The sequence below is a fragment of the Semicossyphus pulcher genome, unplaced genomic scaffold (assembly GCF_022749685.1).
Source record: "Semicossyphus pulcher isolate SPU_LCO1_2020_fin unplaced genomic scaffold, fSemPul1.0.p SCAF_6, whole genome shotgun sequence".
NCBI lineage: Eukaryota > Metazoa > Chordata > Actinopteri > Labriformes > Labridae > Semicossyphus > Semicossyphus pulcher.
Window position 1 is genome coordinate 29,693,590 of NW_027211737.1, and position 15,995 is coordinate 29,709,584.

The 15,995-nt window shown below is 42.3% G+C and overlaps 1 protein-coding gene across 1 annotated transcript; it reads left to right on the top strand.

Moving 5' to 3' along the window:
* The first annotated feature begins 701 nt into the window (after positions 1-701).
* vps37ba (VPS37B subunit of ESCRT-I a) lies at positions 702-15,647 on the top strand. Its single transcript, XM_069683892.1, has 4 exons — positions 702-873; positions 7,767-7,938; positions 11,394-11,476; positions 13,159-15,647. Exons 1-4 carry the CDS (start codon positions 769-771, stop codon positions 13,660-13,662), a joined length of 864 nt encoding a protein of 287 aa, XP_069539993.1. The 5' UTR covers positions 702-768; the 3' UTR covers positions 13,663-15,647.
* The last annotated feature ends 348 nt before the right edge of the window (positions 15,648-15,995 follow it).

The window sequence follows — 15,995 nt, forward strand, 5'->3', positions numbered from 1 at the left end:
AAGTCACACCCGATATGCATTTATTGACATATTGATATATCTCAATATGAAATACATGTAGAGCATCTAATAAAATTGTTATCTTGTTATATTTTAATAATTAGGTGCTAAAATTATACTGGATACACATATGTTGCTTTTGACCCACATTAAAAAAAATCAAATTATTATCAGGAAACTCCACCATAATCTTGTTCAGCACATCCTCAGGTACCACTGTGATTATTTTCAACTTGTTTTACTGTAGCATGTTTTTAATATTTAGGAGCTAAAGTAATTTCCAAAACATGATGCTGCTATTTTGTGTTACTAGATGCCTCCAATGAGTCGACCCCCTCCTGATTAGGTCATCTTCCCTCCTCGGTGATCAAATCAGATATCTGGCTCAGTTTAAAGAAGGTCACAGGCTGAATTTGACATGAAATTTTGCCCTACATTTCCTGCCTTCCTACTCGTACCCTGTATAAAATAGTGTATTTTATTAGATTTAATATTATAATATATTTCTCTTTTATGCCACAAAATTAAAATTGTCGTATCTTTCTCTGACAGAGTCGAATTTAGTAAAATGATTAACTGTTACACCTTTGTCTTACTACTGACGCGCATATTGGAATTTAGCCTTCCGGTAATTGCCATATTTCTGACAGCACTTGAAGGCAGCACCAGGCCTGTGTCTGCTACTTCCTGTAAGGCTGGTTCAGTCAGCTGTCACAATCTGAAAGGCTAGCTGAGGGATCCCAGGCGATACACACAACTAAAGCTACAATGTCTAGTTTTAACACCAAGTTCAGCGGTTACACGATGACTCAACTGAACGAAATGCTGGAGGACGACGAAAAACTGACAAAAATGGTACAGGAAATGGATGAGGTATGTCAAGCTCTTCGGTTTTGTAGTCCAACATTAGCAACCGACTCCCTTTTCTCGGTCACAGTTTATCCCTCAACCCTTTGTTGTGCTTTCCCTACATACTGCCCATATATTTACGCAAATGGTTGCCTTGGATCAGGTTAAAGACTTGATCATAAATACGCGTCGTCAATCTAAGTTCACTGTTGCGAAACCTAAAAAGGCTACGAATCGTCATCCTTGGGATGAGCATTGTCTCAAGTTTAAACACGACGATTCCCAGTTTGCGACATTGTTAAAAACAACAACAACAACAACAACAACAGCAACTTCTTATCCGGACAAAATAAGCCCCTCTATATTCAGCCGCAAGGAGGAACAAGAACAATTAATGGCCACACTGTTGCTTAGTCATCTTTCACAACACAATGAAAGGATAAAAGAAATGGCCTAGCCTCAACACTAATGTTTAACAGGTTGTCATGCCGATCCACATTTACACGTCTGCCATTTTATGACATATGACATGACATATTTACAGTTCTGTCGGCACAGGTAAATCTGTAGGTTACTGAGTAAACCAGCACCTCTAACCATTATCCAAAGAATGAGCCATTAACACATGGAAGTACCCAGAAGAGTACTTGTAACTTGACATCAAAAATATTTAGCATAGTTACTAGTTACTGTATTGTTAAATAAAGCAATGTGAATTTACAAGACTATTGTTAACATTAAGGTAGCTCTAAAACGAAGCTACATGAAGAAGGTGTGTGAGGTACTTGGCAAGTTAAGTCTCTCAGAACTGCTTCTCCAAACAGGCCATGTCTGAACTCTGCAAGGACTCAGCAATTTCCATTAACCTGTTTTGCACTCTTATCACCGTGAGTCCATGTCATGATAAGCAGCTTATAAACCTCAGTTTTTCCATACAAAGATTTATTCCCAGCCATCTCTTTAGAATGGTTTTAACAAAGAATGAGTAAGAAAGAGTACTAAAAGATTATACAGATTTGTATTCAGGATTAGTTTGACTGATTATTTCTGCAGCTCTGTCCCAAACCTGCCGTAAAAGCAAGTGACGGTTTTGGATTCAATCAGCGCTGCTTCTGTCGCCGACCTGCGTACGGGATGATCAAGGCAGACGGGCAGCAATGCAAGGTGGCTGTAAGTGTGCGTATTCCTGTTCTAAGCGGCACCTCGTCCCGGTGCACGTTAACGCTGTGGCCACATAAACGCACCGTTCACGGAGCGCACGTTTACTTTTAATGGCTACACCTTTAGTGCACACACAGCACGAGGTCGCGTGTGTACCGACAGGAAGAAGAAAACCAAACTTTCATTTTAGTTTATAATAGTTCCAGAATTGAACACATATTCAGTAAAAAGAACCCTTACATGAGGAGAAACAAAGTTTGACATTAAACAATAATAAACATAACAACAAATTATTTCGGGGCCAACGATTTTAAAGGCGGGCGAGTGAATTTGGAAAGTTACTGGTCATCCCTATTTACAGATTCTTTGTCATAGAATACTTTGTTTGTACTTCGCTTGTAGTCCGAGTAATATTGGCCAATCACATATCAGCAGGCTGTGGCTCTGGCATATGCAAGGAAAGGAGGAGAGGAGTGCAAAAGCAGGTGGAACGTAATCCCATCCCGGCTCCCATCAGCGTCATCTGACGACGATTTAGCTTCTTATTGATCTCTATAAACAGACAACTGCATGCTAACAGCTAACAATCTGCTCTAGATCTAAAATTTAGCTTGACATGATAACAACAATAATAACTTTATTGATCCTCAAAGAAAAAAAATGAATTCCTTTGACGCTGTGTCACGAAAGCCGTTCAGCGTTCAGATTTCCCCACTTCCTCGAATGCACCAGATCGATCCGACCTCCACCACCTCTTGAGGACAGACCTGACGAAGTTTGAATTTTTACTTACAAATCTGCATCGTGATGTTGACATTTCGGCGAAGGTGAGACCCGTTTATAACAAGTACATCACAAGAAAGCGGTTTCTGTAACAATGCAGCACGCGGAGAAGGAAGTCTTGACGGGAAGTCGTTTATCACTTACCGCCCGGCACGTTCACAGAGGCGATATCGATCCGAGACTGCCCCTGAGGTAAATGTTGCCTTCGGTCTTAGATTTGCCTTTGTGTGTTTATTATTTTATCAGTTGATAACTTTTTCAAAAAATGGAAATTATATAATGTTGCGCTTTCATGCCATTATTTGCTGCACCGCCTTTATTAGCTCACAGAGGACTGGAGAAGATCCTGAAGCGTGTATTTATTAAAAAATCGATTTTGAATTGAAAATCGTTTCTGAATCGAATCGTGAGACGGCCAAAGATTCCCACCCCCACTCAGAACACCTGGCTGAGGTGGAGTGATGTTGTTCTCTGTATCGCCACTCATAGAATGCCTCCTGTCCAATCGGATTACTTGGTCAGAACCAACTGTTGTATAATAATAATTAACTTTAGTCTCACTAAAATGAGCCATAACAACCGTGTGGTGTGCGGCGATGATGTCAGAGAATTTAAATCCCAGCCTGGCCTGAGAGACAGATTCTTACCCCCAGCATAACAGACAGGTATGTTTATGTTTAAATAAGTATACCTGTCACACACAGCGTGCTTATTTAGTTTATTTTGTTTTCTGTTATTTTGTCTTTGCACATATGTTTGTCTCTCGTTGTGTTGGTTTGTCCTCTTGTGGACATATTGTGCAAAAATAGATACTCAAATAGTTCGGACCGATGTGGTTTTTAGAAGGAATAATCAAATTTATTATACAAGTGAAAATGTAAACATACTAACTCAGATTTTTATTTACAAGTTCTCACATTGTATTCTACAAGCTCTCCCATTTTGCAACATATTTACCTACCTACCGAGAAGACCAGTGAATGCAACGGGAGCCGTCATCGTTCATGACCGAGTGAGAGTGAGGAAGGAGTGAGTGAGTTTCTCTGTCGTTACGGGTGAACTGGAAATGTCACTGAGCGACCTGGTGAATAGCTCCAAACCATTTGAATATCTATTTTTGCACAATATGTTCACAAGAGGACACACCAACACAACAAGAGACAAACTGACGTGCACAGATATACATATTTAAACAGTAACATGCCTTTTTAAAAGATCAACATAGACTTCCTACAGCTTGCAAAGTAAATTAAGTAATTAGGTTACAGTAAAATGGACTCTAAGCGTCCAGTCTGGTTTTCTAAAAGGCAGAAAGAAGGGAAGGGGAAGCTGCGAGCAGAGCAGAGCGAAGGGCAGGAACGAGTCGATGCTCGGAACTGACGGGATCATTCGGTTCAGTTCTTTTTGACGAATCTTTCATGACCGAAACAGATCTAGTGTGAGAATGCAGACACACCTGGAGGAGCCAGCAGACAGGAAGTTACAGAGACACAGTGGGAGAAGATGAGTGAGTCAGGAAACAGGAGACATGGTGTTCTCTAAAATGAGGAAAGGAGAGAGAGAGAAATATGAGCTTTCAATCAAGACTGGACAACTTCAGATATGTTCCGTGGCCGTGGTGATTATTAAACACGGACACTGTCTAACTATTGCACTCTTATTGATTATTATTATTATTGATATTCAATGACAAACATAACCCTATTTTGCAAGAGCGCATAATACATGGGGAATTTCCTCCGCTCATCCAGGAGCTGAAGATGGATGAAGACCAGTTTACCTCTCGTTGTCCAGATCGCCCATGTGTTCTTGTGTGAGGCAGGTACGTCACATCCGGTTGTATGTTCCGTTGTGAAGGACGGCAAAAAGTGAAAACAATTTTAACTTTGCACGACCATGCCTTCTACCGTTACCGGCGACCTCTGCCGGCCTCACCACATTTTACCGTCCTGCTCTTGTCCAATAAAGTCATACCCAGTTTTTCGTCGACCATCTGCCTGGATCCATGTGAACACAGCGTTACGCAGAGCTAGATCAGGCTGCATCATCACATGACCAGCAGACCTCTGAAGTCTGCACTGCTATCATGTTTCTGCTCTCTCTCCCTCTCGCTCTCTCCAGGTCCGTCTGTGTACAGCTATGTTCAACTATTATTTGTTTCATAGTCATTGCCACTTTTAAAACTCACCATGAGAAAAAGTCTGACTGCAGCTGCTTTTCGGCAAAACATAGAAGAAAATATAAATCTCCTATTAAGGAAAAATCTTGATCATTCTGCCAGGAGGCAGAGAGAGAGAGCAGCTTCAGTGAAGAAGTAAACCTCTCTCTCTCCTTCATGTGATTTCTGCATGGACAACATTATACTACCATGTGATTATGGCTCTCTAAATCCTGCTAGAATGTGAAATTCACGCTTGAAGTACCAGACATTTATTATTTGTATTCATTTACAAAAATCCATCACAAACTGGGGCATAAAAATATACATATATATATATATATATATATACACACACACAAATACAGGAAATAATGACTATGACACTCAAAATGTCCTGAGGGAGACCCCCCAGACACTCAAACAGCGGATGCTGTGTTTCCCTACCAATATTGAAGTATTTACAGTATAATTATTATTGTTGTACTATCAGAGTTCCCGCCAGTTCTATGTGCACGTTAATAATAAGCATTGTTGAAAACTATTTAGCCTAATTATATATTATATATATATATTATTTTTCTTTATTTGATTTGACATGTTCAAAATGTATGGAAAGTTAGACCTTGTGATGTTCCGGACCTGAGAGAAACATTTCTCTCACTGGACCTTTTTCAATTATAACTGGACACCCCTGCTTACAGTCGATGGTCGTGGTCAAGGTTTTTTAGCTGAAGTTTCTTCTCCAGGAGAATCCATGCTTCGACCAGGCGCAGCCGTCTTGTCTTAGTGACCTTCTCAAAAAGTTGCTTTCAAAGAACAAATATGAAGTGTTTCCCTCACATAGAAACAACAGAAATTAAAAGGTGACTGATCGCTTCTGTGGTGTCAGAAGAGACAAATGTCAACTCTGCTCACTGAGAGTTATGGTTTAACAGCAGTCCCATGTGGTACGCTCACAGGGTTAAGTTAAAGTCAAGATGAAACAGCATTTCGAGAGTATCTAGCTTCCGTATCGTGACGTGTTTCCGAGTGAAACAGGACGTGCAGGCGGGACATATCATTAGAGGGATTTGATTTGATGGTTGAGAAGTGGGCGTAGACAGACGTTCTCCACAGCGCAGCAGCTAGCTAACTGACCGAGCGTTCTTGGTGCTCTGCGGCTAAATGTTGCAGATTGATTGGTTGAAATTGGTGCTCACCCTTCCCTTATTTCCCACACTGGGTGGACGTGAAATGGTTACAACCAGTAAAACAGTGGCTGTCATGACAAGTGGGTTAAAAACAACAAGTTTATTTCACCCTTTGCACTTCAGAGTTCATTTATCACATTCATTGTTTCCTCGAGGATTTGTTTCAGCAGCGGGGGTAGAGCGTTTTGTTGTACCACCCAGGTATTCACATCACATGTAGATTGCTCAGTCTGGATTACCCTCTGTCATACTTCCACACTTTAATTGTTCTCTCTTCATCGCCTTATTAAGTTTTAATTCACAATCTACTTTAATCTGATCACTTTGCTTCAGTGCCCCCAACACACCTGCACCTCTGCACAGCTGCTGGCCCCGCCCCCCTCTCTGTCTGCTTGTTGACTGTTTTTATCAGCAGTCTGTTTAATTAAGTCACAAACGTTAAATATTTTCTCTCGTAGTTCAGGTCTCACAGCACGTGAGCCGCATGCGCATGAGGGACGTTATTAATGACGCAGCGTCTCAAAGCGATCACCAAACGACACCTGCACCTTGTATGAGCTTAATAAACTGTGACAATGAATTTACAGTAGGAACATACAGAGTTAGAAACACAATAGCTCCTCACTTCACTACAATGTTGTGGCAGCTGGCTGGAGGGACGTCGCCAGGGAGCTGAAAGTCTGATAGTGAGCGCACAGCTGATGTAGGCACGTGGATTGTTTACACTGCGTAACAGAGCTGCATATGTGTGGACAGAGAGCGTCTGATATCAGCGATGCGGAGCGGACCCTCTTTAAACAAGCTGCTCGAATGCTCTGCATGTTTGGAAGCACATACCTGTGTAAGCAACTGATGCACACCTTCACTCCATCCTGAGAGCGTCCACAGCTCAGAACCTGACCACAAACATGAATGAACCTGCAGCCAAGAAAAGATGCCACCTGGCTCCAGCAAATAAGAGCAGAGTGCACTTATATATACGTTTTCCTTTTGCGCCTTTCCCTGTATCACAGGTAGACTGCTTATGGTTGGAATATTTGCACATTTTCACCAGAGTGATCACATTTAAAATATTTTATTGACGGTGTTGTGAATAAAAAAACAGAATATTTAAGATTTTATTGACAAAAAAAGTTTTTCTGGCTGTTTTCGCCGCCTGGGATAAAACTTGTTTGGAATTTTCTGATACTTGGTTTGTTCTGAACTCTATAAGTCGTCTTTGGAGCAGTAAAGTTCATATTTCTGTGTGACTAATTTGTCATAATGCCTCTGATAAAAAGGTGGTTTATTTATGTCTGTTGTGCAAATAATGTTGACTCCTTTCCGCCTGCGACTTTTTAATTTCGGCCTCCCCTCCGATTGAGTTTGACGCCCCTAAAGAAAAGGCCCTGATGTTGCGGAGGACATTTGTCATCTGTAGTCTTGTAGGAGCTGTGTGAAAACTGGCACGTTAAGAGTGACGATTTCTAGTTAATATATAATATTTAAGTGCTTCATGGCAGAGACTTAACGATTTCTCTCACAGGCTTACTGATCACTGCATCATTTAAGATCTTGTTTGCAATGAAATGCAAAGGTTTTTGCCGTTAACATTTCTGACATGGTTTTATTTTTATTTGTAGATGAATGACGTCCAGCACAGCAAGGAGAAGACATTGGTCAGCAACCGAACCCTTGCAGAGCAAAACCTCGCCCTGCAGCCCAGACTGGAGCACAAGAAAGAGCAACTCACCAAGCGCTACATTTGTCTTCAGGAAAGCTTTGAGTCCTATCAGCTTCGCAAGTCCACCCTAGGTACAGACGCAGGGCAGCTACTGCAACAATAATAACCCAGCCCTTACAAAACACACTCTTATCCATGAAGTCATGCATATTGTTTTAATATACTTGTTAGCTGACTATATGTTGTCATGGACATGTTAATGGATTAGTTCAGCTCTACCATCAGCTGCTTATAATATCCAACAGGTAAAAGCAGCAGATCTCCAACTAGCTGTTTAGCTAGCCAATTCTCTAGCTCCATACCTCTTCAACACTGTGACTCTAAATCGATAAATTCAGTGAGTTCTGTAGAAAAAATTGCAAATCAAAGAACAAAATTATCAAATATTTTGACAATTTAAAAACCAATGAACCACAACAGCAAAACAGCATAGAGAAAAAATAATCATAGGAAGCTGAGGTGTTGTATAATATGTTTGTTACACATTGTTTGTTCCTATTCAGCGTGAACACAAGCTGAAGACCAGATGAACCAGTTCTCATGTTTACGTCAGAGCAGCACAACGCGCTCTGTCTGATCGGGCCCGGAGTCAGAGGCTATTGTCACGTTGCTGCAGGATTTGCTGTCGTTTAACTCTGTTCGGGTTGAGCAAGTTCCAGCCCTGACTAACGTTACAGTAAGATGTAGAGACGGCTGAAACGTCCCTTACTGACAAACCTTCACAGTTCCTCCTACTGTGTGAGGATGAGGGAATGATAATACTTGTGACCTTGTTGACGCAGTGGTTGCCAAGCAGCTCTCTCAAAACAGCATGCCAACAACACACCTGTCTGCTTGGCTGATAAAGGTTTGACTTTGCCTCTTTGCCTGCGAGGCATGCAAACTGTAAAAGCATGTGCTTCTGTGGATATACCACATGTGGGTACTGACAGTCTGTGTGAGCGTTCCAACTTTGTACCTTTTATTGCTTTTAAGCCAGAATTCAGGTTAACAGAGTCTTGTCTATGTTATATTCATATTTACCGGTTTTTGAGGCAGTGATGACAATCTTTACTTTTCAATCTGAAGCTGTGTCTCATTTCCCATCATGTCAATATGCACAGCATTTCTCATGCAGGAGTCTGAACACAGACACAGTTCTGCACGTCCGTGCTTGTAGTCTGTTGTCAGCAAACGATGGCTTTTGTCAAATGTAGGTTACTCGTGTCCCCCTCCCCGCCTTCCATGAACTAGTTGTCCTACTTGTGTATTTTCTGTTGAGCAGCTCGGGAAGGAAAGCGATTCTCAGGGCTGAGAGCAGTGCAGCCGTTTGACCAGGATGTAAGAGCCAATGTGCAGTAGCAGGCTGAGTTGTCAATTGCACACAGTAACACCACCACCACCGCCGTCCTCCCCAGCCCTTTCTCCTGAAAGTGGAGCCTGGCAGGAACAGCCATAGATGTTGCATACGCCCCAAAAAATGAGTAGTTGCACCCCTTGGATTCTGAAGACCAGGTGGCGCTCCATATTTTTCAAGGCCCTGGAAGTGTATTATTCTTAAGTATGATAAACTGCATGTGGATCACATCTCCGTATTAACCGTATTAACAAATAGATACAGTTTCGCTCACTGAATAAGTACAGACATGGTCTGTATTTCCGTGCACGCCCGACTCTACTGCAGAAACTACGATTACACATGCTGGAGTGACATGAGAAAGAAATAAAAGATTTTCAAGACGCACAGCAGAGAAATGTTTAATCAGGCAAGAATGAGAGAAGTGATCTCCCAGGATCCACGTGATCATTGCCGTGGTTACAGGGAGAGTGGGCGGTCCTTAAAGGTATAATCCTGAAGATTTTCTTGTAAATAAATGTCTTGTTAAGTCACTATCTGTCGCCGAATGCGGTAAAACAATGGTGATTGAGCCTATGGCCCACTAATGAAAGCCTTGGCATTTGCAGTATACAGCATTATTATGGACTGGCGGAAAAAATTCCATCAGCCAGCAGTGGTTGGTCTGCCAGAGAGGGTAGGCGGAGCTAAGCGGCTGCTTTTCCGGTCTCTACAAGTGTTGCGCGTAAACAGTAATCTACTATGGCTGAACAAGCAGAGAAAAGATGGATGACTACAGATACAACTTCAACAAGAAGTGAAAATCCAAAGAACAAGAAACAAACTCGACGCTCAGATGAAGCAAACAGTCTGAAAAGGAAAGCGACCGACAGCCAGGAAAATCAAGAGTTAAAACCGGAGCCAACCGTGGACGTCACACATGCAGCACTGTCTGGATATCTGGGAAGTGTGCTCCTGTAATGACCGTTTATAGCCACAGGTGCCGCCAAAGAGAACGAAACTGAGATCCTGGAGATTACGACTTAAACCTCAGATGTTTTTTGTTGTAATTGTCAGAGTTAGCCAGGGTTTAGCCTCAGAGCTGAAGAAATGTTCCGTTATTATGAAAGTTTGAGCATCGAAATATTCTAACAAATTAGAAGAAGCTGTGCTGGCCCATATTACACTAAATGTCCATGGCATTAGTTAATCAGTCTAGTTCTTTGTTTACCTGGTAGCCATGCGTGGAAGGAAGTGCACAGTAGAACAGAAAATATGGTTAAAAAAAACAGACATCTTAGCAATGTGAAACAAATACAGCAGAATTGAAGCTGGGGTAATTACCTGTCGAGCAGAACTGTCTGACTCAGCGTCGCTTTTTAACCCTCTCAGCTCCCGTAGCTCTCTCCACCTCAGAAATGCCACTCCAATGTTTAGTCTGGTTTCATTTCTGTCTCAGTCCAACTGTTTAATTTTAGCTCGCTTTTCCTCGTTTCTCTTCTTCGGTGTAACGCTCTTTGAAGCGTGAGCCGTAGTTAGCAGTGGAGGGATGGGCGGTTTGTTCATTCCTGGTGGTTGTGTTTAAGCCTTTGTGGACACAAACCAACAGAAACACACTGAAGTAATTGAGCTTGACCGTGTGAGTATACACGGAGTAGTGGTGCTGCGCTGCGTGTGATTGACAGCAGCCTTGGAGACTGCTGGGCTCTGATTGGTTGTTGTGTTTCAGGAGCGTTGGATTCTTACAAATGCCATCAGGAGCAGTAGGAGACAGATTATCTCTCTCATGTACTACTGCATGTTTAATGGGCACGCGTAAGGATGTGACTTTGACAAGAGCCGGATTGTGATGGCTAGATGACCGGGTCAGCGCATCTTCAAAACTGCCGCTCTTGTGGGGTCAGTACCAAAAGTGGTCCAACGAAGAAAAACAGGTGACAGGGTCATGTGTGGCCAAGGCTCATTGCTGTGCGTGGGGAGCAAAGGCTGGCCCGTGTGCCGGCGGAGGGAGTGTGATGCTTTGGGCAGTGTTCAGCTGGGAAACCTTGTGCCCTGCCATTCATGTGAATGTTACTCTGACATGTACCACCTACGCAAACAATATCTAGTAACACATCTGACTGCTAACAAAACAGGACATGCTTCTGCTCAGCTCAGGCCCTGCACGATAATAACATTTCTGATGATCTTCTGTCTCTTGTCATTTAACAGACCACAAGTCAGGAAACACGTCACTGGACACTTTGCTGGCCCTACTGCAGGCGGAGGGAGCCCAAATAGAAGAGGACACAGAGGTAAGCACTCTGCTGCTCTCTCCTTGGATGATGTCATGTTTCCCTCAATGACACCATTCATTAAATCACCCAGCATGCCTTTCTTTTTGTTTATGTGTTCTCCAACAGAGGCTTCATTGTTTGAATCAAAGACTCTTGTTCCTTCAGAGTATGTGGGTAGAAAAAATCACACAAAAATTGTTACCTTATAAAATCAATTTAAATGGTATCGTAGCCCAGGTCTTTATTTGACAGTCACATACATGTTTTACACACTTTCACATGCCTGTATTTAGTGAGAGGACAGTTAGTGTCGGAAGAGAGAGTAATGACGTGAGGCAAAGGGCCGACATGACGCAGGATAAAAGACACAATGAAGACTCTTGAGAGCCCAAAGGAGGCTGTATCATTACTGAAGCCTGCTACTGATCTGGCCAATGATGAGCCAGCGCAGGTAACTGACAGGAAATGACAAGTCATGCCTCTAACATAGCAACCCATTGGATCGGCTACTGGCTAGGCTGGTCATTAGCTTCCGAGGCTAGCAACTAGCATGCCGAAGCTAACAACCCAGTGGATCGGCTACTGACTAGGCTGGTCATTTTCTTCTGAGTGAGATAATGACAGAGAGAGAGAGATAATAGAGAGAGAAAGAGAGAGAGAGAGATAATAGAGAGAGAAAGAGAGAGAGAGAGATAATAGAGAGAGAAAGAGATAATGAGAGAGAGATTATAGAGAGAGAAAGAGAGAGAGAGAGAGAGAGATAGTAGAGAGAGAGAGATAATGAGAGAGAGAGAGATAATAGAGAGAGGGAGAGAGATAATGAGAGACAGATAATGAGAGAGAGAGAGAGAGAGAGATAATAGAGAGAGGGAGAGAGATAATGAGAGAGAGATAATGAGAGCGAGAGAGATAATGGGAGAGAGAGAGAGATAATGAGAGAGAGAGAGAGAGAGAGAGACGTATATATATAATGGGAGAGAGAAAGAAACAAAAAGAGACAGACCAAAAGAGAGAGAGAAATAGACAGAGACAGACAGACGGATAGAAACAGATTTAAGTGAGCAAAAGCTGAGAACTTGCCTGTAAACAGTTCTCATTTTAAGGGGCAAAAGTAAAGATTTCTCTTCCGTTCGTTCACTTCATTTTGTTAACTGATGAAATTAAACTATGAACACTTCCTTTTTTGAAAGCATTCTTAGTTTACAGCATCTTTTCACACCTGCCTAAAACCTTTGCACAGAACTTTATATTGTCATATTTTTTATCCTTTTATTGCCACCTGGTTGACGGACAGTTGCCACACAGACTTTCAGATCTGTTCCATTTATACATTTATATATTGGTAAATGAAACCCAAGATAACGTCACCTTCAAATTAGACTGACCACAGACGGAGCACGTTGTAAAGTTACTCAGTTATGGTGTGATGTGTCAAAATAATTAGATTTCTAATCATTGTAAAGATTATTATTTGGTCACTTGTGATGTAATTGTCATTTCTTTTCTTTATGTTATTAAATAAATTGTTGGTCAAACAATCATGAGCTGATATTTTTAGGATGTTACGTCCTTCAGTAGGTTGATGGTCTGGCTTTGTTTGCTTGTGATTTTTCTGGAATTTTATTTCCAACTTCCTGACTCATGTTGGCTCTCATCTTACTCTGTTCACTCTCTAAAATGTACCTCATCTCTTACCACAGAATATGGCTGATTCCTTCCTGGATGGTGACATGACTTTAGATTCCTTCATCGATGGTTACCAGAGCAACAGGAAGCTGGCACATTTGAGGAGGGTGAAGATTGAGAAGCTGCAGGAGATGGTGCTGCAGGGTCAGCGGCTCCCACAGGTGGCTGTGGCTCCTACCTCCCAATCTCAGGATGTGTCGGCAGCAGCCCGGCCCTCATCCTCCGCTCTTTTCACAGAGCCCAGTAGCAGCTCTTCCCCTCTGGCCCAGCCGAGGAGGAAACCTCCACCCCCTCCATCCCAGCCGGCCCCAATTCTGAATCCAGCTTCAACCACTTCATCTCAGCCTCCTGTCGTCTTCTCAGCATCACCATACCCACCGATACCTCCCAGAACAGGCCAACCCTTCCCCAACGTCTCCTCCGGCTACCCCAACCACTTCCTATCTCAGTACCCCCCCGCTTTGCCTCAGAGGCCCACTCCTCGTATAGCCCCACAGCCTGGCTTCATCATGCAGTAAGTGGAAGTAGATGCCACTCAGAAGACACATTGGGTGTCTTAGACTTTTCACAACTGGATCTCCTCTGAGAATATTTCTTCTTACGTCGTCCGCCTTTTTGGAATACGACAGAATCACAACACATCGGCAGACCTGCGCCGGCTGATCTGGTCATGTTCAGCTGTAGCAGATCTTTTGTGGATTTGCACTCTACTCTCCATACCATCACCACTCCAGATAAGATCAGCCTAGAGTCTTGCTAGCCTTCAGTGAAAGGGTCCAAGTGAAACACTTTGCCGTCTCCAAGTCACTGAGCTGGGACTTTTCATTTATCTGCACTTTCTGTCTCCATATAGTCCCCCAGAGTCTGCATGCCCTTACGTTTTCAGCCCTCACCTTCTATTAGTTCTTTAAGCTCTTAGAGAACACTGAAATCATCGAAGCAAGGGTTGGGATAAGTCATTTCCATCTGCAGCTCAAATGTACGGTGATGTATATGCAAGCAAAAAGAGACCCTACTTACTGTGCAGTCTTACTAAAGATACCTTTTTCAGAATATATTCATGCGAAACTACATCTTTACCGTACTACAACTTTTATTTCGTTTTTTGGGGGTAAGAAATCACAAGGTACATAGAAGTATTTTAATTTCATGTATGATATAGTAGTAATTGAGTTATGTTGATAATAGCCATGACAGACGAGTAGTGTGAAGAAGGGCTTTGGAGGGGGATGGATCTCCTCAATCTTCTCATCGATAGGTGGATGTGTCTTAAGCGAGTCCGGCCCTGACTGCTCTGAGACGGCTGAATGTCCGTCTCGGGGCAAAGGTCAAAGGGACACGAGGGGAGATGATTAGCAGCAGAGCTATTGTAACAAACTACTAAGCCTGTAGACCCTTGCCTGAAATGTAGGATTTATGTATAGCCATTCATTACACTTATGTGTTTTATTTCCTGTGGGTTACTGTTGTAATTCAGCATACCTTTGTGTCATACATGTACACTCCGTTTGACTAACAGATAACAGTTCTTTGGCTCTCACACATACGGACCTTGTTCCTGTTCCTGTTCACACTGAGTACCAAAGACTCACCACGTCACTCTCTGTTTCAATGTTTTTGCAACAGTCTTTTAAAAGAGTTTGTATGTAAGGAAAACATTCATGGAGGTATCTAACCATTTTTACATATCGGGTTGTGATGTTTAGTCGAACTGCTTTTCTTTTTGAAGACGTTGAAGACAGATTTCTCCGAGGGGAACTTGCGAGATCAGCTTTGGGAGGAAACTTTTTCTAGTTTTTAAATCCCTTTTTTCTTTCCAAGGGCTGTCTCTGTCCAAGAGCCACGAGTGCCTACACTTGAAATGATCATGTCCTGCTGACGATTCCAGGTTTCTATATGCTCAGCTGTAGCCCCCTGCACACCCTCCACCCCCCAGCCTTCAAAGGAAAAACTGGTCTAGCAATTCAAATCTCTGCCTGCTAATGATTTAACGACCATGTCTGACTGTCAGTCTGTCAGGCTTTCTAGAAGCAGAGGGCAAGAATAGAGTAATACTGAACACGTGCCAGAGACCACAGACACCCGTGTGTCCGTGTTTGTGCTTCTTGTTGAAATAACAGGTCTCAGGAATGTTTTTCATAATTTGGTGGGACACAGAACTGAAACACAGACTGGACGAAGCATTCATGTCAGCAGGTGAACTACAGATTATACTGAAGCATAAGCATCAACATGTCCGTGAACCAGCATGGACCGACTAACAATGGATCATTCTTTTGTGCATGCTGTTTGTGTTTGGCCTGATTCCTCTTTAATACATTTTTTAGCTGTTGAGCTGCTTTTTACATTTGAACTGATCCTCTGTATGCATCGTTTTATATATGGTTGGTGATATTTTCAGTTTAATGTTGTAGGCATTGACTTCAATTGAATGTTTAAGTGGATTCAATGTTTTTTTTCAAGTTCAATAAATCTCAAGTTTTGTATCTGTTTTTATCCAGTTGGAATTATTACACAGTGAACACCTCTGATAGGATGTGATGCACTTTATTGTCCCCTTGAGGAAATTTGTCTTGGACTCCAATGCTGCGCACACCTCGCTCCCATTACAGTAGGGTCAAAAATCAATAAAAACAAATAGAAATAAAAAACAATAGAAACCAACACAATCCACATGTAAACAAGAGTACATGCCCGTGAAAAGACCACAAACATGTATTGCATGTAACCTATATTGCACAGATCCATATGAAAGACAGTCCGAAGAGATATAAGAGTATAGGAATAAAAATATAGGAATATAGGATCATCTGCCGGATGGTAAAAGTTAATTTGCCTGAGAATAGACTGC

What these genes read in the sequence shown, in the direction of transcription:
- vps37ba (XM_069683892.1), top strand. Translation starts at nt 769, where the DNA reads ATGTCTAGTTTTAACACCAAGTTCAGCGGTTACACGATGACTCAACTG. An exon ending in GCTTCGCAAGTCCACCCTAG is followed by an intron (nt 7,939 to 11,393) that starts GTACAGACGCAG and finishes GTCATTTAACAG; the next exon opens with ACCACAAGTCAGGAAACACG. An exon ending in AAATAGAAGAGGACACAGAG is followed by an intron (nt 11,477 to 13,158) that starts GTAAGCACTCTG and finishes CTCTTACCACAG; the next exon opens with AATATGGCTGATTCCTTCCT.